The sequence below is a fragment of the Formica exsecta genome, unplaced genomic scaffold, assembly GCF_003651465.1.
Source record: "Formica exsecta isolate Colony F162 unplaced genomic scaffold, ASM365146v1 scaffold455, whole genome shotgun sequence".
Lineage (NCBI taxonomy): Eukaryota > Metazoa > Arthropoda > Insecta > Hymenoptera > Formicidae > Formica > Formica exsecta.
The window spans coordinates 1-23,725 of NW_021851787.1; the positions used below are offsets into that span (position 1 = coordinate 1).

The 23,725-nt window shown below is 36.2% G+C and overlaps 1 protein-coding gene and 1 pseudogene across 1 annotated transcript; one reads left to right on the plus strand and one right to left on the minus strand.

Moving 5' to 3' along the window:
• The first annotated feature begins 53 nt into the window (after positions 1-53).
• On the plus strand, positions 54-1,359 carry LOC115240854 (annotated as a pseudogene).
• Positions 1,360-10,623: 9,264 nt separating this feature from the next.
• Positions 10,624-11,283, minus strand: LOC115240855. Its single transcript, XM_029816247.1, has one exon. It carries the CDS (start codon positions 11,281-11,283, stop codon positions 10,624-10,626), a length of 660 nt encoding a protein of 219 aa, XP_029672107.1.
• Between the last annotated feature and the right edge of the window lie 12,442 nt (positions 11,284-23,725).

A 23,725-nucleotide genomic window follows, 5' to 3' on the forward strand; every position in this document is an offset into this window, starting at 1 on the left:
TAGTAAAAAGGAAAGTCTAGTGATTTGACTATAACGCTACCACAAAGTCAAGATGTGTCGCGACATCGATGACCAAGTGGTTAATGTAGGAACTAATTCTCGTGAAGTTTATGACATATTGTACAGCGCATTATTTACGTATTTTTAATATCTTTTTTTTTTTTTTGTATAAAATGGTTATATATTGTTTCGAAGAAGATTGCAAATCGATGAGATATAAACGAAAATATGATGAAAATCATATCAACGAAACATTTTATGGGTAAGCAATTGTAGGTCTTGTTTTAACATAAAATACATCATCTATTTTTCATCATTTTTTCATCATTTTTTCATTTATTTGTATGTAGATTTCCTACGAATCTAGAGCTTCGAGAGAAGTGGATTGAAGCATTATTCACTTTGAATAAGCAAGAAAATGCACAGAGGATGCCTAAATCGAGCAAAATATGCAAATTGCATTTTTCCGATGATTGCTTTGAACAATGGGGATTCAGCCACGTTCGCTTAAAACCAAATTCTATACCATCTACATTTTCATGCATACAAAATGGTAGGTAGTATAGTTTTATTTTTATAGGATCATAATTAATCAATTTATTATTTTTGTATAAAATATTGTGTTATTATAATTTATTGTATTTGTAGTTTGGATAAATCAACAGCACGCAATAACTTACAAAAGAAAATTGTCGAACCGTTGAAAATTAATGTGGATAATAATAGCCAAAAAGTTGAACTTTCTGAAGAAGTTGACGGCATCGATTCAACAATTCAGTTTGTCAAAGAAGTCGGAAGCATTAATTCAATAACTCCAAAGACGACATTCATGGTTTGGTAATAACATAATTTTCATTGCATGATTTTTTAGTTATTGTTATACTTATTAATTTTGCATTTGTAGTTTGGAAACTGAAAATATGGAATTGGAGTTTCACTATAGTATTCCAGAACGTATAGAGATATACAGAACTCCAACAAAGAAGATGCGATATCCTGGTGATATAAATGAAAAAACCATTAAAAAGATGTCGCCATGTACAGTAATAAAATCCGTGAAGTTATTAAGACGAGCCTGTGTGAAAAAAGATAAAACGATAAAACGATTGTGGAACGAACAAAATCATCAGAAAAAAAATAGAATCTCTGCAAAAATTATTAATGGATCTTAAGGAAAAATGTCTTCTTTCATCAAATTCTTCTGATATTGTGGAGGTTTGGTCTCAAAAATTCAATGAATTTAAATTTTGAACATGTTTAATCATTTTTGCTTCCTTATAGAGGAAGCTTTGTTTTCGTGACAAAATTTTTTTTCGAGTTTCTTATAAAGAGTTTATTTTTTATAAAATTTGTATTTTTTGAGAAATGTCTGTACACCTTTTAACTTTCGCAAATTTTGAAATATTGTGTTAAATTTTTTTACATGAATAGAGTATTATTAAAAGATGGTAGGTATTGAATTTAGTGAAGATCGGTGAAAGAATTCATTTTTTTATAAAATTTTGGGTTTTTTGAGAAATGTCTGTACACGTCCTAATTTTCACAAATTTTGAGATATCTTCCTCTATGAGGAAGCCAAAATTAAAAAACCCGCTTGCTTTAAGGCGCTTAAACTTTGTGAGCGAAATAAAATGATGAGGAAGCAATGTGCAAGTTTCTAATTTGCACAATTTTCAGCTTGTTCAGAAGCTATTTTGAATTGTAATATTATATACATACTTTATTTCTTTGATTATTAATAAGGAATTATAAATATTAAATCTAATTGTAAATGAAACGGCACATTGTAATGATCTATTTGATAGGAAATTGAATATAATTAATAATTTAGTAATTTAGTTATATTTTGTATCAATTATATTATATTCACTTATATTAAGTACTTATATACTAATTTAAGATTATTGTAATTTTTAATATTTTTATAGGCACAATAAATAAATTGTACTAGTTACTCAATTGTACTAGTTGCTTCTTCATTAACAAAAATTTGATAACGAATTGCAGGCTGTATCAGAAGTATCTACGATCGTCAAAGAAATAGAAAAAGGAAAAGTTAAAGGTAGATATTCACCGCAGCTACGTGCTTTTGCTTTGACGGTAAACTTTTACAACTCGAAAACCTACAATTATATCCGACAAGTCTTTAAAAATAAATTACAGGCTCCATCAACAATACGCTCATGGTATAGCAATACGAATGGGTCACCTGGCTTCACTCAAGAAGCAGTAGATATTTTAAAGAGAAAAACTGAAGCTGCCGGTGATAAAAAAACTATATGGATGCTTAACGATGGACGAAATGGCCATAAGAAAACAAATTCAGTATAGACACATTGAAAAAAGATTCGTTGGATATGTTGACCACGGATTAATAATTGAAGATCCGGAAAATTTGCCAGTCGCGAAAGAAGTATTAATATATTTATTAACCGAGATTAATGAAAGATGGAAAATACCCGTTGTGTATTTTTTGGTGGCCGGATTAACAGCGAATGAACGTGCTGAAATTACTAAAAAGATAATAGATTTTGTCACTACGTCAGGTGTACACATTATTGCTTTAACTTTCGACGGATTGCCTGCAAATATTTCGATGTGCAATGCATTGAATGCCGATGTATTTAATGACAAATCATTCTTTACGCACCCATCAGGCATTTCTCATATTTTTATATTTTTTGATGCCGCACATATGCTGAAGCTTTTAAGAAATGCTTTTGCATCGAAAAAAAATATTATATGATGATCAGGGTCGTGTTATCGCTTTTAAATATATCGAAAATTTAGTAAAATTACAGGAATCTGGAGGCTTTCATTTACGTAATAAATTAAACCAGAAACATGTAAAGTAGTACAAAAATAAAATGAATGTCAAATTAGCAGCGCAAACGTTAAGCGAAAGCTGCGCTGCAGTTTTAGAGCAGCTTCAGGATGACGGACATCCTGACTTCGTTGGTTGTGCAGCAACAGCTCAATTTTGTAGAATGGTAAACAACGCCTTTGATTGTTTAAATTCAAGAAGTTTATTTTCAAATGGTTTTAAGAAACCACTAATGGAAAGTACAGCGTTTCATTTTTTTGAATTCTTTGATCAGGCATCACGTTATTTTTCCACAATTCGTTTAGAAATGGATGGAAAACTTGTCATTGACTCTAAAGTAAAAACTGGCTTTTTCGGATTCATAATAAATATGAAAAATTTTAAAATGATGTACCACTCTTATGTAGAAACAGAGTATTTAAAATATATTTTGGCGTATAAATTATCCCAAGATCACATAGAGATTTTTTTTTCGTGTATCCGAGCAATGGGTGGATTTAACAATAACCCAAATTGTATGCATTTAGCAGCAGCTTATAAACGGTTATTACACCACAATGAGATTAAATCTTCTGCTGAAGCTAATTGCATACCCGTTGACAGTACCTCAATTTTAATGGTTTCATCAGCAAAAAATATATCAACTTCAATTATGAACGATGATCACGGCAATAACAAATATGTCGAATAAATTGGTTCCACAATTATTATAAATGTTTTGGATTCTTAAGACACCCAAGAGCAGATTTGTATGCCATAACTTTAACAACTGAAAAAGTTTTTAACGTGTACAAATTAGAAAATAAGTTAAAATCTAAAAATGTAAATATGCGGATTGTAAGTGATGTTTTTAGAAACTTAAAATTACATATGATTTTTACAAATTTTGAAACACATATCTTAGAATTAGATGTATTAGAAAATCATAAGTACGAATTAATAAAATTAATCATATTAGAATACTTAGAAGTAAAATTAAAATATGAAGGTAAAACTCTTTCTCTGAAAGAGCACCGTAATTTTGTAAGGCATATTTGTACAAAAACCGTTCTATTTAAGGGACAGTAAATTATATAAATAAATTTTGTATTTTACGATTTTCACGATTTCTTGTTTCTTGTTTTTTTTATCATTATCTCTTATTTACTCAAAGTGTATTTTATTTTTACCTTTGACTCAAAGATTTTTACGTTGAATACAATCTTGATATGTTTGAATTTCCGCTTTTTGGTCATCGGGGCGGAGCCTAAATCTCGAGATATATTTAATCAATGTTGGATTCTTTCCTTGCATTGTTTATATGGGAAAAGTGGGGATGACTAGCAGTCCATGATTATATAGTCAAAGAAACACTCCGTGTCTGTCTGTAAATTAAGGCTATTTTCTTGCCTTTTAATATATACCATTTCAGAAATTAAGCGCTTTTTAAACAAAGGTTCACTATCCAAAATTTCGACTACATCTCAATCAAAATCGTGATTAAGTTCTAATCTATGATCGGTTAAAACTGAATGATTCGTCGTATTCGTTCCATCTAATATGACTGCGATGCTCGGATATCCTTGAACGTAATTATCTGCCCGTTTGATCGACGTATGAGACGTTACAATTACTGCAGTTGATTTTACAAACGACATTGATGTGCGAAGCTTTAGGAAGAGTGTCTTTCCGAACTCTAATGTAACTATGTAATTTATTGAGACTAACAGATAGCACAAGGATGTCCTTAGGACATCCAGGACATACATGTAAGATATCCTGAGGATATCGCATTTTAATCCTCGGATCTCCTCTGGACGTCCTGAGGAAGAGTAAATGATAGCCGAATATTAGCCTCTGGAGAATCCAGGGAGATCCTGTGGAATATCCTAAGGATTTTTATAGGATACCGTGCCGAAAATGTTTGATTAAAACTGATTTAAAAAAATGTATTATAATCCAAATCGATCGGGATTTCTGCACCGAAAATACGATATTAAAACCGATTGAAAATAGTCAAATCGAATTTAGTACGCTTCAGGCAAATTAATGTTGGGTGATATACACCCACTTCAATCCGAAATTATACGATTTCATAAGTTATAATTAAATCGGTTTTAATGCGATGTGAATCTGTCGGAGAACAAAAATAATTCGGATTGGAAATAATCCGCGAAAGCGATATTAAAACCGATTATAATTCGTTCGGAATTAAAATCGATTACTTTTTAATCTTGGCGCGAATTGAACCAATTAAAACCGATTAAAATTGATTAAAACGGATTATGTTTTAATCGGTTTTGATCAAACATTTTCGGCAGAGTATGTTAGGGATATTTTTCGTAAGTTTCAAAAAGCAAATTCTGAAATTGAAATATAAATTAAGATTGCGTTCTGTTATTTACTGCCAAAACTAAAAATCTAATATTGAAAATAGTTCACGTTCTTTGATATTTAAAGCTTTCATGCTGTACATGAATATTAGGTTTGCCTTCCGGGTTTGAGCCGTGTTATATTTTCTAAACAATATAATATCTGAATTCCCTATGTTGAGATTGCATCAGAAATTGAACTGATAGAAAATAATTACATTTTTAATTTCCTGCCAATTGCTTTTTACAAGCTTTATATAATTCTCATGACCAAATCTCAAATACGAGATCGCGCGTCGCATAGCGGTAAACAAACGAACTAGCGGCTGAATACTATTTTTTGTAACGTTTTTGAAATGTTACGCACAGTAACATTTCTCATGAAATATTAAATAAATAATAATTTTGGATATATGAAAATGTGCGCATCAAATTCAATTATTAATATTAAACGAAATTAATGTTAACAATTAATATTATAATACTTAAGATTTCTAAATTATATTAAATAGCCTACATAACTGAAAATAATCATGTATGCATATTAAATTTTCATAAAATATATTTATAATAATATCTTAAAACATCCTACAAATGTCCTGAATCGTCTTGGACATATTCAGAATGAGCCTGAGGATGTTTTGTGCTGTCTGGGTTTAGACTTTAATCCAAGATCAAATGAAGATCACCATCAGATGACTCTTTCAACACCAAACAACTTTTGTCCGAAACATTTTTGTCTTAAACTTAAGGGCTCTGAAATATTTCAGTGGATTGATTAAAATGGCCCACCCTGTACAACTATATAAATTATATATAATAATGGTATCTTCAATATAAGGGCGATCTCACGAAATTTTTTGAAACTCACATATTTTACGTATTTTGAGGCGTAGAAAACGAATCCGTTGAAAAAAATTGTCGCTTCCATTTTTGATATGTTCTTAATTAAACATAGTAATTTTATGCGTGCAATATTGACGCCGAGTACATTGTGTGATTTTGGACATATTCAGAATGAGCCTGAGGATGTTTTGTGCTGTCTGGGTTTAGACTTTAATCCAAGATCAAATGAAGATCACCATCAGATGACTCTTTCAACACCAAACAACTTTTGTCCGAAACATTTTTGTCTTAAACTTAAGGGCTCTGAAATATTTCAGTGGATTGATTAAAATGGTTTATGTGATTGGTATATTAGAAAATAATCTCTTTTATTATGACGTTATTTAATGTATATTTTTGCTGTGTATTGTTTATAACCCAGCCAACACACTTATGTTATAACTCCCCAGATAGCAAAATGCTAGTAGTATGCCAACAGTATGCCAGCAAATTCAATCATGTCTTCGCAGCAGATTCCGCTCTGCTGCGTCCTCATTAAGCTTAATGTCTGGCAGCACGGCTTGCCGATATAATATAACCACAGATTAATAGACAGATAGCCGAAGGCCCGGATGAACGCGAGACCAGTATTTCTCACTGGTTTCAGCGCCATACCGTAGTAGTGGCCAAAACAGTAATTACGTTCCCAAGGTAAAGTCGCGTCGTTAAAGGTACGTGTTCATGGTGTCGCTCGTCGCTCATATTCAGCGACAAATGAGTCACGTGATTTCATATATCGCTGACTTCGACTGTCGCTCATGTAAATGGCCTAAGCGATAAATTGTTGACGATTAGATTGATTGTGTTGTGTAAAATAAATACTGCAAAATGTATCAAGAAAGGTATCACGAGTGGACCTATCAACTTGCCGCGATTGTGCACAATAAAAATGGAGAGGAACGACGGCGAAATAGACTAATAGCAGCTGTAGAATGTACAAATTTAAAAAAAAATATAAAAAAAGAGATTTTAGATTGATCCATTATTCGAAAAACGACTTGAACATAGATTTTACTATGCATCTGTACCGAGACTAATGCCCGGTCTACAATGAGTCGTTAGTCGTTAATCGCAAGCAAATTGACCAACCACTATTATTCCGAGAATATTCTTGGAATAATAGACTGTGGTTGGTTAATTTGCTTGCGACTAACGACTAACGACTCATTGTAAACCGGGCTTAACACCAGAGAAGTTCAGAAATTATTACCGTATGATAGCTACGCAATTTGAGGAATTGTTACATTTAGTGGCACCTTCAATCACAAACAAACCGTGATTAGAGAACCATTATCAGTAGTGTATCTAAGCCGGTTCTAAGCCATGGTCCTCTGAGGGGGATGGAGGGGCAAGGGGAAACCGGCGCGGGGGGTATGACGTCACGCGGGGGGACCGCGGCGAAACCGGTAGGCGAGGGGTCCACGGAGAGGGGGGAGGGGACCCGCGGCGAAACCGGTCGACGAGGAGTCCGCGGAGAGGGGGGAGGGGAATCGCGTCTAACCGGTAAGCGAGGGGTCCGCGGAGAGGGGGAAGGGGACCCGCGTCAAAACCGATAGGCAAGGGGTCCGCGGAGAGGGGGAGAGGAACCGCGGCGAAACCGATACGCGAGGGGTCCGCGGGGAAGAGGGAACACGAAGGTACGATGCCGCGAGGAGATATGAGAGAGATAGCGCAAGGCGTTCGCAATGTGTGGGAGAGGGATAGCGTCCGCATGCACTTGGAAGAGAGATAGCGCGAGACATGCACATGGATGATGCGAGATACGGCGTTTGTAAGGCGGGAAGGATAACGCGAGGCACGCACGCGTGTAGGAGAAAGAGAGAGAGAGAGAGAGAGAGAGAGATAGCGCGAGACATGCACTTGGATGATGCGAGATACGGCGTTCGTAAGGCGGTGCGAGAAGGATAGCGCGAGGCACGCACGCGTGTAGGAGAAGGATAGCGTCCGCATTGGCGTGGGAAAAGAATGTCGTTCGCGGGAGAAAGAGAGATAGCGCAAGGCATGCACGCGTGTGAGAAAAGGAAAGAAGGAGGCGCAGAAATAATTGACATTTTTTAAATATAATAATAATAATATTTATTCAATGAATGTGTATATAATACATACATTATCCTCCTGGAGCCGCAACTCTTCCTCCCATTCCTCCTCCTCCTCTAACACCTCTTCCTCCTCCCAATTCTCCTCTTTTTCATACGGCTCCAGGTCGAAAAGCGGTCTGAAACAAAAAATGTCTTCGTACTGATTTGGGTAAACGCACGTCCACTCGCGGGCTTCGCGGGTGTAGCACCACAAATTGGCATGCATCCACCGCATATTGCTTCGCATCCAGCGCATGTATTGGCGGTGGATGACGTCGATTTGCACAAACTGAAATATATTATTAATTAATAAATATTACACATAATGTCACATACGAAAAACGAAACATTGGCATTTTCAAAATATTTATTCACTTCTTTACTTCACTTTTTAAACTACTTCGCTCGTTGTCAGACACTTTGTGACGGACATAATGCCCATGTACTGAAATGTAACATCTATATTTTAATTAAATGGCTGACGTCACAATCTAACAGCACGTACTGAAATTTAATACTCACATACTAGGATAAGAAAGAGGAAAAGGGAAGAATAAAAGAGAATAAAAATATATTTTAACAATAATAATATTTATTCAATAATTGTGTGTATCATATAAATGTGTGTGTGTGTGTTTAAAAATAATAATAAAATAATAATAAAAATAAACTAAATTAAATCTAATTATAATATATATTATAAATAATTAATATATTATAAATAATTAATATATTATAAATAATTAACATAAAATATACACAAATATTACTCACTCTTTGGAAAACCACCAGATTTAACAGGGCTCTCAACAGCCCCATCACCAGGTCCTTTGCCCACCATGACGCGTTCAATCGGCCTCGGCACAAAACCAGTTCAATTAGTGACGGCATTTTTTAACGTTCACTTAAACACTTTACTTTACTTTTTAAACTACTTCGCTCGTTGCCAGACACTTTGTGACGGACATAACGGGATAGACATTGTTTCGAACATTTTAGAGTAGGGGATGTATTACTTACAAAGAACGCTTACCTTCTGCACATGATAAGAAGGCAAAAATTAGCATGTTTCGGCGGACAACTATCTAAAGTCTTTTTTTTGAACGGCTACCGAACGGCTACCGAACGACTATTGAACGACAAAACATTTATTTATACGCCATTCAAATATTTAAAGTCTATGCCCATATACTGAAATGTAACATCTATATTTTAATTAAATGGCTGACGCCGTTATCTAACGTCACGTACTGAAATTTAATACTCGTTTACTGGGATAAGAAAGAGGAAAAGGGAAGAATAAAAAAGAATAAAAATATATTTTAACAATAGTTTATTCTAAATAATGTTTGGGTGAATCTTTATGATGATTCGTCCACCAATTGAATATTTTAAATACATTTTGTAAAGCGCAATTTTTCAAATGTTTTTCACAGCGCATAGTATTAGTAACATCTAGCTTATTTAATAAAGTGATATCTTCATAGTCCGCATCCAAGGTCTCAATAATAACATCGTTTCTCGCATCATCGTCAAGTATATCGGCCAGCCATTCTCGTTTTTTCTTCCTCTTCCGTCGCGCCCATCACAGCTCTCGTAATCAAACGCCTAGCGAAGCTGTATGGAACGTTACCATCCTCCCAGTGAAGTCCATGGTGATGTCTGATTAGCCATGAAGCTTGACATCTCTCAGATTTTGTAAGCGCACGCCATGGTACGGGACTTGCAAAAAAGTAATGAGAGAAAACAAAATCCATTTCTCAATATTGCTACTTCCTTCACGATAAAGTTTTGCCCGATAATGAATCCTTGCAGATCCACAAACGTTGGCGCGATCATGCTGATAATATTACCGTACGATTGCAAAAATGAAGTACGACTGCTGTCGATCGTCAAAATCTCAATCTTTATATATTTTGACATTGGAGGGGATATATGCTGATTTAGGTAATTTTACGAACTACGTTGGTCAATGGGCAATATTCAACAACGCGATCGTGCAAGATGAGACAATAAGCGGTGGTATTTGCTGGTATATCCTCCTTGCACTTAAACTCTAATCTCACGTCCATGGTGGAATTTTTGACAGACTCGTTTTGTCGCGAGCAATCGATAACCGCGAGAGGACCGCAATGTAAAAATTTTGAAATGTTTAATAGCACATCATCATTATCACATCCGTAATAAGATTTGCGAAAACAAGAGTACATATCGAACAAGAGGACAAGAGGGCTTCTATCGAAACCTAAATTCAAATCATCGTAGGGATAAAATTCCGAATTTAGATAGAGTTTAACATTGGTCAATTTGCAGTCGTCGAATGTAGTAATATCTTTTGACACAGCATTTTTTCTGCCAGTCTGCAGCGCAAAGATCACGTATCGCGGCTTCTCCAGCTGAGAGGCGGCTTTCACGGTCCACGAATGCTTGGTCGTATTATGCAATAGAGGAAATTCGTATAGATCCCAAAAGCGAAAACTCATATTCAAGTATCGCCCGCTTTCAACGCGCGCAGCAAGGATAGTTTATTGACCTCGCTCAATATTACATGAGGCATACGCCATTGTATCTTGAATAATTCGATATCAGCTTCAGCCGAAACATGTCCAAATATGCAATTGTTGTCGTTGCGCGAACATATCAGAAATAATTCGTGACGAGCGTTAATCACAACTCGCTTATAATCTTCGCAAAAACCCAATAGTATGTTTAGCGGCACGCAAAAATTAAAGTTAGCTTCAACAGCATTATGCGACATATTCCACGCAGCATTCTCCAAGATTTTACCTTTCTCGGTTGTTAGAGAGACATAGTTTTTAATCGTGGAAGTTATTCCAACGTTTCTGTTGCGGTCAATCTCCACACCGTCGAGTTCATATCGAAGTTCATCAAACATAAACGCGACACAATTATTTCCCAATACCACTCTTCTCATTTCAGCTACTTTACGCACCCTCAACTTTCCCTCGACGTATAGAAAACTTTCACATGGTAACGTGTACAAATCATGATGTTGTATCGGTATCCGTATCTCGTCGCTATATCCAAGCGTTGTGTTGGCGTATGGATTGTACGTATGAGTCTCAATCTTGACGATACGATCGTCAAAAATCGGCTCGCCTCCGATATTCAAGATGTCAATCATATCGTTCAAGTATTTCGTACGACGAATCCCAATGATTTTAAAAAATCGCGATTCAACGCGCTGAGCTTTTTTTAGCGTAACCAAATATCTGATTATTTTCACCCGATACCGCAGTCACTCGCCTACTAACAAAAATATTGTCCGTCGCAAAAATATTGTCTCTCGCGTGCTCCGTGCTTTCGTTCAACACAAGCATTTCATTTGTCAAACGCTTTATTTTTGCCGCCGCCGTATATGCAATCTTACGGTAATATCCTCTCCTCGAAAAGCGAGCAAATGTCCTTCTTGATCAACAATGCGTATCGTTAAATCAGTAATGCTCCGTGCGACGATCGGTAGATAAATGATCTGTGCTGGCGTTTCCGATATCTTATATCCTGTTTTGTAAAGTTTTTGGAATGTTGCGCATAGTAACATTTCTCATGAAATATTAAATAAATAATAATTTTGGATATATGAAAATGCGCACATCAAATTCAATTATTAATTATTAAACGAAATTAATGTTAACAATTAATTGCACATGTAAATGTCCTCTGGAAATCCAAAGGACATTCAATATAATAGACAGGGCAGATATCTTACAGACATCCAGGGGTTATCCAGGGGACATTTATAGGACATTAATACTTATTACAATACTTAAAATTTCTAAATTATATTAAATAGCCTACATAACCGAAAGTAATCATGTATGCATATTAAATTTTCATAAAATATATTTATAATAATATCTTAAAACATCCTACAAATATCCTGAACCATCCTGGACATATTCAGGATGAACCTGAGGACATTTTGTGCTGTCTGGGTCACTATGTAGAAAAACCTCGTTTTGTCGTGACCAATCCATAACCGCCAGAGGACCGAAATGTAAACATTTTGAAATGTTTAATAGCACATCATCATTATCACATCCGTAATAAGATTTGCGAAAACAAGAGTACATATCGAACAAGAGGGCGAATCTATTTCTATCGAAACCTAAATTCAAATCATCGTAGGGATAAAATTCCGAGTTTAGATAGAGTTTAACATTAGTCAATTTACTGTCGTCGAATGCAGTAATATCTTTTGACACAGCATTTTTTCTGCCAGTCTGCAGCGCAAAGATCACGTATCGCGGCTTCTCCAGCTGAGAGGCGGCTTTCACGGTCCACGAATGCTTGGTCGTATTATGCAATAGAGGAAATTATAGATCTTAAGAGCGAAAACTCATATTCAAGTATCGCCCGCTTTCCAACGCGCGTAGCAAGGATAGTTTATTGACCTCGCACAATATTACATGAGGCATACGCCATTGTATCTTGAATAATTCAATATCAGCTTCCAAATATGCAATATGCAATTGTTGTCGTTGCGCGAACGTATCAGAATTAATTCGTGAGGAGTGTTAATCGCAATTCGCTTATAATCTTCTCAAAAACCCAGTAGTATGTTTAGCCGCACGCAAAAATTGAAGTAAGCTTCAGCAGCATTATGTGATATATTCCACGCAGCATTCTCCAAGATTTTATCCCTCTCGGCTGTTAGAGAGACATAGTTTTTAATCATGGAAGTTATTCCAACGTTTCTGTTGCGATCAATCTCCACACCGTCGAGTTCATATCGAAGTTCATCAAACATAAACGCGACACAATTGTTTCCCAATACCATTCTTGCCCCTTCATCTATTTTACGCACCCTCAACTTTCCCTCGACGTATAGTAAACTTTTACATGGTAACGTGTACAAATCTTGATGTTGTATCGGTATCCGTATCTCGTCGCTATATCCAAGCGTTGTGTTGGCGTATGGATTGTACGTATGAGTCTCAATCTTGACGATACGATCGTCAAAGATCGGCTCGCCTCTGATATTCAAGATGTCAATCATATTGTTCATGTATTTCGTACGACGAATCCCAATGATTTTAAAAACTCGCGATTCAACGCGCTGAGCTTCTTCTTAGCGTAATCAGATATCTGATTATTGTCACCCGATACCGCAGTCTCTACCCGCTACTCGCCTTCTCGCAAAAATATTGTCCTTCGCAAAGATATTGTCTCTCGCGTGCTCCGTGCTTCCGTTCAACACAAGCATTTCATTTGTCAAACGCTTTATTTTTGCCGCCGCCGTATATGCAATCTTACGGTAATTTCCTCTCCTCGAAAATCGAGCAAATGTCCTTCTTGATCAACAATGCGTATCGTTAAATCAGTAATGCTCCGTGCGACGATCGGTAGATAAATGATCTGTGCTGGCGTTTCCGATATCTTACATCCTGGCGGCACGCTCGGTGAAAATTCATGTATCGTGTGTACGCGCTTGTCATTGCTGTACGCGCCAGTGGTTACGCTGCATTCTATACGAATAATATTTACGCTAATAATATTTATCGGTACATCCGATTCGTGCCATTTCCGAGGCTGTAATATACGATTCGACGAGAATCCCAAATACCGCTCTCATTTCGCCGTACACCGTTTATCGGTAAATTATTGCGCATGAAAACGCCTCTAATAAATGGTATACGCATACGACTTGCAAGTTGTTCCAATTGTACATTGGTCGTTACACCGGCAGGCATTTTTATCTTTATTTTGATGTTTTTTTTTCTTAGCTGCTGTTAAGAACCCTCGTCCACGCTTGTATGGAGCGAGATAAAGTCCGTGACCTTCCATGGCGCGACGTTGCATTTCTTCGAGCTGACGTTGCGCCGCCTTGCTATCGTTCACCGCCTTCGCGATTCCCGCTGCTCCGCCAGCCAACGAATCGAGAACTCCCAATAATGGTAAAATTGGTAAGATACCACCACGCTTCGCTATAGGAAGTATTCGTTTTTTCACAATCTTTTTCTTCATCGACGACTTTTTTGTTTTCATCGATGATTTTTTTGTTTTCATCCCCATACCAAATTTTGTCTTTGCTTTCATGGCGGCCCAAACAGCTGTAGCGGCTGCTTTTTCGCCAAGAGTCGAATCTCTCGCGGTAATACGTGTTCGTACCTTCGTGGCAAGTATATTATCCGCAACGTGTCATTGACCGAGATCGTTGCTTCGGGAATAAGCTATATCGTGCTCGCGACACGCGGCATCCAATGAATTGATATCTCGATCGCCTCTAGCCAATCGTGTTTCTAAATGAGTTTCCGGTCCGCAAAACTGATAGCCTGGAATATGTAATTTGATAGTAATTGCTTTTAACGCACGATTTAACAAACCACTACCTCTTATAATCTTTGCTGGCATTTGCCACAATTTTTTATTAACGGTGTTGGACCGTCGAAATGTGTTTGCTGTCACGACAAATTATAATGTCGCGTGCATCGGCGATACTGTTGAACCTCTGAGTCAGCTTTTATATGTTCGGGAAGCTTGTCCCACAATTGTTCCACGTAGCTACCAAAGTCTCGCAGTAAAACAATCTTGGGGATAATCTGTAACTGCTCGGTGGTAAGCTCGAGAATATCGCTGTCAACCGATAGAAGAAGAAACATTTTTGGGACTGAGCGGTTTTGATTCGGTGCACCTGTATAAATAAGGCCCCGATGACTCATTTTCCAAAATCTGATTTGAGATTCGTGAGAGATACATGCGGTTCGCGCGAGGAGCGACGATAATCAAAGTGATAAATTTTGACGATAAAACACGAGTAATGTCCGAGAAAGAAATACGCAAGCATGGAAACATGCTGCCGACTACTATACGCGGTATCATTTGCGGTCCTTCGAATTGCGGTAAGACTAACGTGTTGATAAGTTTGATAGAAAGTCCACACGGTGTACATTTCGAGAATGTGTACGTATACTCGAAATCACTTCAACAACCGAAATATCGATACTTGGAAAATTTGCTATTATCGATCGATGAAATTGGTTATTTTACATTCTCTAATAATAGTGACGTTATTCCACCGAGCGAGGTGCTTCCGAATTTCATTATTATCTTTGACGACGTGGCATGCGATAAGCAAGATACGATAAGAGAGTACTTTGTGGACAATATAATTATCGGTGGAATAAGATACGTGGGAAAACCAGGTCTCTACGAGTTGATTTTCAAGAGAATACCCGACGGTGACGTATACAATGACGATGATAAAATTAAATACAAAAATATATTACTGGCGACAAATACGCATAGACGTGGCAATGATATGCGTAATCCAGTGTTAAGTAACAAGGGATACAAGTATACAAATATAATAGCGCCATTAATCTCTATTAAAAATATAATAGCGTCTGGGAAAAAAGCTGGAAAAGGTATAAACATACCGTTCGCTATGACGTTAAACGATAATAATATCGATTACGTGTATTGGAATGATCCCAACGAGTTGGTATATCGCTTGCGATTGCTGGAAGCTTCGCGTCAAGCTGGCAACAATGCCCACGACAATGAAATATTATCAATTATCGAGGAACTTTACGAAGCTGGCCTTATTATAAATTAATCTATGCGTCGGCGAAACGAGTCAGTCTGTCATTATTGTTTGTATCGAAATGTCGATTAATAAATTTGGATTATCGTTGGGAACACCGAACAACTCATACTATCAATGGAATGGATTACTAAGAAATTACGTGCGCGATAACGCTCTGTGTCAGACAGCCTCCGGCTTTGACGCAAAGTCGCGGAAGATACGACACAACCGGAAGATGATACTGATGCCGCAAACAAACAGTACGTGGAAATACGTGTCAAGCTTTTGGAGGATAGACTGGAAGAACTTGGGAAAAAAATAATCACGCTCGAGACGAATATGCAGACGCTGCGAATAATGATGGATGAGATGCAGAAAAGATATATAAAGAATATACGTGGAGGAATTATCTCATTATTGCAAATTATGTCTCGATCAAATATGTCGCAAAAGACCTCTGAAAAACAACTGCTCGTGGAAGAATTGCATGCTCCAGCGAGAAAAAATTTATTTATAATACGCGGATACGACGATCTGTGGCAGGCGGACGTGATCGAGATGCGTCCATCGTACTTCTCGTGGAAAAGGTGATACGCAAAAAGGGCGACGAGGTTTATGTGAAATGGCTGGGATTTGATGCAACGCATAATTCTTGGATATATAAAAATAATATATTAGGTGTACAATTTTGCTTCCGCCGTTTTTTTCCGAAATTCGAGGCTTTATTGTAAAAAACTGGTTATACATTTATGATTTAAAGTATTGTCCATCGCTGGCCACTACTTTCTCCCATCTTTCGGGCAGCGTACAAATCCCGCGTTGAAAAAACTGGTCACCTTTTGAAGCGATCCACGAATCGATCCAATTTCTTACTTCTTCATAAGACCGGAAGTGCTGATCAACCAAGCCGTGTGCCATTGATCGAAACAAGTGATAGTCAGAGGGAGCAACGTCTGGAGAATACGGCGGGTGAGGTAGGACTTCCCATTTCAACGTTTCCAAGTATGTCTTAACCACTTTCGCAACATGCATCGAATGTTATCGTTCTCGCGACGACATTACTCTTGACGCCTTTTACCTTTTTCGTATCCTTCTTACCATCGCGTGTAATCGTCGAATGTTATCGTTCTCGCGACGACGTTACTCTTGACGCCTTTTACCTTTTTCTTATCCTTCTTACCATCTACTCGCAACGCATACATTTTTGCCCTAAGCCCGACGAATTCAGTCATGATGGCGCCATTATTCTCGTCCTTCATTAAACCCGGTATCTTTTTATTCGCGAGCGGTATACCGTACACATTGTCCACCGCATAATCGCTGGTATCGAATCTGTCGACGTTGCTCTTTATATTCTCATATACGTCTTCACACTCGATGTGATATATGAGACTGTCGGTGTCAGTGTACATGATTTTACATTTCTCTCGATACATAGGTACCATATAATCGTGGTGAAACTCGTACAAACATGTCTTGGATATGTCGAGTATACACGTACCTATGTAGATTGGTTTATTAAATTTAACTTCGAGATTGCGCAATTCAACGGCGATCAGATTCTCCGAAAACACGCTTCTACTATGAAACATTGTGTCACCGGTCAAGGAACTGTAAAATGTTTCACGCTGTGGTAAACACGTATCTTGCAACCTGTCGACGCAGTCAATATATTCGTATGGAAAGACGCCCTTCCGTGTTAATAAATTGAAATTGTCATTCGGTAAATTTTGAAATTCGCATTTTATAATTTTGAGTTTGTTTTTATTCAAGAATGATGCCAATTTATCGAGACTAGCTGTGAGAAATTTATACTAATCGATAAAACGCAATTTAATATGATTTTTCGATTTCTCTTCTGCAAGTTTAACATTTTTCGTAAACGATATATATTTTTCTTTTGTTATCGGAAGTAAATTGATTCTCCCTTCGAACGCTGTAGCTATTTCCTTTATAATAAAATGTACATCGTAACCGGATAAATTATGAAAAACTATTGGAATGCGAAAAGAATCTTTATAATTTAAATTGCAATTTGACTGCGCGGGACCTCTGTATCGCCCAGTTAGATGGCCATGATCGCGTACGCGTGTATCGTCTTGTACGAATGTTTTCTCGCAAATGTGACATTGTGTCGCGCTATGAAATTTTTCTCATTCATCAGATGTTAAATTTACCATGGAGACATTAACTGATAAAAATTGACGAGGCTCGATGTGATTATGATTTATAACCGCACCAGTCAATATGCGGCTCTCGACGCCGTATCGATCTCTCGCCAAATCAATCCGTGTTCTTGCGTACTGCATCCTGCACCCGCATGTACAACACGCCTGCGTAACGAGTTCTTCAATCCCTCCAGTCGTGCGATTCGGGCAGTCAGCGATTGTCGAATTCCGATCGATAATTGTGGACATTTGATTCGACTTTGCTCTTCCAACGATTCGATATATTCGTCGCATCGTTGCTCCCACGCAACGTACTCCTCTATCGAATTCACCCTTGCAGATTGCTCGCGCAATATTCGTTCGGCACTGTTTTCCGCCATATTTCTAAATTTATGCCAAAAATTTTGGCTAAAAAGTTGCGCTTATTAATAGCTATTGTCTCGGAACTCTTGGCGAAAATACTGACAAGGTGTGTCTCTTTACCATGATTTTATATTCTATCTTGATGTCTCTTTCCATCATGTGTATCAACTAAATCTTTATTTCGCGGTTTGTCACAATAAATTCAAACAATTTGTAACAGAATAATATCGCTAATGTATGCGATGCTATAAAAGCGATACGTAAAAGTGATATGTTTAACAGCGAATCACTCATAGATTGCGAGTTATTGACATGTGCTGTAAATGATATTCTTCACGATGCTTGTAATAAATAAGTTATTTTACTATTTATCTGTGAATTTAATTATTTAACCCATCCTTTATGTATGAATAAGAACGGTGTAATAGATATGCACAGTCTACAAAACTTAAATCTTTTTTTCGACACACTCTGCTAAAGATGTAGAAAAATGATGAGGTAGATGAGACGTGATACTCCAGTTAGAAGGAGACAAAAGATATGAAATTAAAATATATATAATCGAGAGGAGTGTGCAACGTTATAGTACGCAACCGTCTACGCCCTTACGACGATCTTAACAATATGTGTTATGGCTGACGAAGAAGTTATGGATGACAACTTGATGGCATTTGAGAATTTGTTGGACGATTCATCAGACAAAGACCGCGTACTTTCGGAGGATTCCGATTACGATAGTGACTGCAGTATTGATATTACGGAGGACATAAAGCAACGTACTTTAAACCGGAAGAGGCTCACTTGCGCACAGTACAATTGGACACGATGCAATTGCACACTGTGATATTAGACACATAAAGTTGCGCACCGTTCGACTGTATCATATAATGCCTTGCAATAAGTGCCCAATTTGTACTGTATAAGCTGGACAAAAATTCGTGTTGTGAAAAGACTTGAATAGGAAATATGGAGGACTCCAAATACATTGCGCGAATGGAACATTATATATGGGAGGATTTCATAAGGGTAAACTCGGCGTGTTCATGTGAGTTATGGGAAGACGAGTGCCTTAAATGTCTCGATGGGCTAGAAGCACAATACCGAATCAGAGTGTCAGAGGGGCTTGCGATTCGATCGCTGCTTGGCCGAATTGCGCGACTACAAAGTTTAAGACATTCGTTACGCAAACAATACAAATGCTTAGATGCCTGTGTCCCGGCGCTATCGAGTGACATCCCAGTGAATTCGGTAGTGCAAGTGATACAAGGTCGAGAAATCGGTTTAAACAAATCGTATACTGCATGGTTGGACAATCGCCTGAGACGTTATCAATTATCGATCGAGTTCGAGGATTGATGAACATTGTAAGTATCCATTTTTTTAAATTTTATATTATTTGAATCAGTATACTAACAAGACTTGTATTTTTCTGTTTCAGATGGTTACCTTTATATTTATATTATTATTATTATTTTATTATTATTTTTAAACACGCACACACACACACACATTTATATGATAAATTATATAATTATAAGGTTACAGTTATATATAATAATATTCTTATAAAAGAGATATTATATATAAAGTCTTAAATTATATATTAAGTCTTCTTCAGGTAACACAAAAAAAGAAGAGAAATAATAAAAATATTGGACAAAAAAATAATGCAATGAAAAACCGGGGAGGTCCTGTTTGTCTACATTCCCGATTGCCAACAGCTTCGTTTGCCTACAACATTTTACCGACACCTTCGATTGCCGACATTCCTGATTGCCTACAGAGCGATTGCCTACAAGCATTATTGCGCACATGTAAAAATTAAAAATACGAACGTACGTTTGCACACATGACATTATTGCATACATACACATTGCATACATGACTTAATTGCACACATGGAGATTGCACACATGACATTATTGCGCACATACGCAATGCACACATGACATTATTGCGCACATACACCTTGCACACATAAAATAAGAAAATCGAAGGTATATATGTATGCGTGTGTGTATGTGTCCGCGCGCGCGAGTATTATATCTAGCGTGACGTTTCCCGAGTGTTTTTGTAAAATGTGCAATTAATAATTACAGTGTAAGAAATTTATTATTTGTTAATTCTCTCTCTAAAATTTTTTATTACTAGTTAATCTAAAATCTTAATCCTTTTTAAATCACGTAGCGTTAAACATGTCATGAAAATAAATTCAAATAAACAATATTAATTTAAATAAACTTATTTGTGTGATTTCTTATTATACTTCACTTAATATTTAATAATAATTATTCTGATTTCACGTATGTATAATTTCTTTAATATAATATTTAACAACTTGTAGTTAATTGTATCAATACTTACGACCAGATATTATTTCAAATTTTTCTAACTAAGCTTATTTTTATCAAAATTTATTTTTTACATTTATTTTATTTTATTAATATTGTAGCTTTATGTATTTTTTACTTAATTGTCATTTAACTTTTAATGATATAAGTTTTTGTTTTATTTATAAGCTAGCCGAAGCGCCGAGCTCACACGTACGCTGTTTGCGCTTGTGTGTGTTATCCCCTCCACCTCGGTTGCATGTTGCTCGCGTCTCAATTCTGGCATCACTGGCGGTCCCCCCGCGTGACGTCATACCCCCCGCGACGGTTTCCCCTCGCCCCACCCCCCTCAGAGGACCTGGGTTAGAACCGGCCTATTAACACTACTTTTAATATATTGTAATATATACATTCCAATATATACATATCAATAATATGTAATTTGGTGATTCTAGATTAACCTAAAACTTATACAGAAAATAAATTCCTATAAAATAAATTTATTGCAATAATACGATGCCGAGTTGTAATGCCCTAGGCTGTGCAAATTCTTGGAAAAAAGGATATAAAATGTGCTATTTTCCTATGAAAAATACCCAGAGATGTGCAATTTGGGTTGTAAATGTTAATCGTCCAAACTGGACTCCAACAAAATATTCCGCATTATGTCAGGTAGCAATAATTCATGAAAAATTATTAATAAAACAGTACACATCCCATTACTAAAAAATTTATAATTTGTAGATTCATTTTACTCCTGAAATGTAGGAACAGAATCGTACAAATGGCATATTAAAATTAAAAAGAAATGCTGTGCCTACCTTATTTGACAAAACAAGTAAATTCTTGCTTTAAACTTTATTAAAAATATTATATATATCGTAATTAAAAATATAAAGAAATAGTTGTGATAGTGATAAACAAAGAAATTTGAAACTAAAAAATATTATTTTATACCTATCGTTGAAAGTAATTTTATAGAAAGTATTCTTGAGTTTCAGAAGGACCAATAGTTGCAAATATTGAAAATATAGAGAAAGTATCTAATGAACCTATCCAAAACAAAAATAAACTTATCACAAAAAATTCTGAAAAGTTTGAAAGTAATGAAATTGAATTAATAGAAAATGAATGTTATAATAATGATAATATGAATATTATTAGTACTGAAGATACACTATTAAAAGATAAAAAGCTTTCACAATCGGAAGAAACTTTCAATTCTTGTTCGAACTGCTTAAAAAGTAAAAAGAAACTTGAAGAAATGCAGCATCGTTTAATTAAAACAGAACATTCATATAAACATTTATTGAAACAGAAGCTCTCATATGCAAAAAAGATTTTAAGTGCAAAGCGGATAATAAAACGTTTACAGAGAACGATACACTCCACAACTGCATTTTCAGCAGGTATAAAAAAAGTTTTAGATGAGAGCCAAATAAAACTTTTATCCGGTGAGTTCCAAAAAGTCCCATTATGGTGCAATAAAACAATACAGAAAGCATTAAAATTGAAATTTGCATGCAGTAACTCGGGTTATAATGAAGTGATTCGCTATGTTCCTCTACCTTCATTACGTACATTAAATAGAAGATTGCGAAGTATTAAGTTTAATAGCGGTATTTTACATGAAATTATTTATTTTCTTAGTATTAAAGTTTCAACATTTCAAAGTAGTTTAGATAAACATTGTATGCTAGTCTTGGACGAAATGAGCCTAACACCTAGTCACGTATTTGATATATCGACAAATACATATGTTACGTCCAGACTCGAGGAAGGATGAGTCGACGGAAGGGCGCAACAACTATCTTTTATTATCCCGAAGTTAAACGTCTCGTGGCGTTTGGAATCGGGTCGAACGAACTGACAGGTCTGAAAAGCAGGTAAACGACTGAGTCGCTATTACGCTGGTTATTCAGACGTTCGGTGGTCCCTTTTCGGTAAGAGAATTTAATCTCTTTTACGCGGGATGGGACCAAGTGCGATCTTTCGACTAGGAATGAGTGGAGGTTTAATAAAGAGTATTTTGATTTTAATTAACAAAGTATGAATTTATTCATTTTTAAAATAAATGATAGATATACATGATTATTTAAAAATAGAAATAAAATATTGTTGATTATAATTTCTCGGTGCGTATATGTGTGTATGTGTGTGTTATAGTTCGCGGGTGTTACATTAATACGGAGGGCATCAGTCAGAATGATTTTATCGTTAATTTTAGGTCCTGACTGGTTAATACAATATAAAAATATATTTGATTAAAGGATAAAAAAAATAAAATCAAAATCAATATGTATAAGTCAATAAGTGTATATGTTAAGAACGGTTAGAAATATAAAATTAGTCGCTCGCATATGTGTTACATTAAGATCAGGATTTAAAATTTTTTAAGACTTGTTGCCGGAACGGGTTGATGATTTAAATATTTAAAAGAATGAAACATTCTTCGGAAAGTTTTGATTTAAATAAGAATGAGTGGGGGGTTTAATAAAGAGTTATTTTGATTTTTAAATTAACAAAATGTAAATTTATTCATTTTTAAAGTAAATGGTGGATATACATGATTATATAAAAAAATTAAAATAAAATATTGTTGATTATAATTTCTCGGTGAGTGTACATGTGTATGTGTGTGTTTTAGTTCGCGGGTGTTACATTAATACGGAGGACATCAGTCAGAAATGCAATGGAATGATTTTACTGTTAAATTTAGATTCTGACTGGGTGATACAATGTGATGATTTAATTAAATATAAAAACAAACAAACATGTGTGTGTGTATGAGTGAGAAAGGAAATATGGAGTCATGGAGAGGGAGAATGAAGGGAGATATTTGAGTTACTTTAATCCTGGTAGGATGAAACGGATTCTAAGTCGGGTAGTTCATTGCAGAACTCCTCTATAGCTTTTATGAAATCTGTTTCTGAAAACTGCGGGGAAGATGGGGGTGAATTGTTCAAGAGGATAGTGGATAGGGAGGAGAAGGAACGTGGAGAAAGCGGAGGTTCAGTCGCTGGAGTGATATAGTCGGGGAAGTAGATGGGGGAGTAACTGGGGGAGGAGTATCTTGGCGAGGAAGGGAGAATAGGTTCGGTGGGTACACGTAGTGGTTTTTTAATATGCGTGTCGCAAAATTCGCATGTTAACGGCGCTCGAGTCCTCCGACTCCTG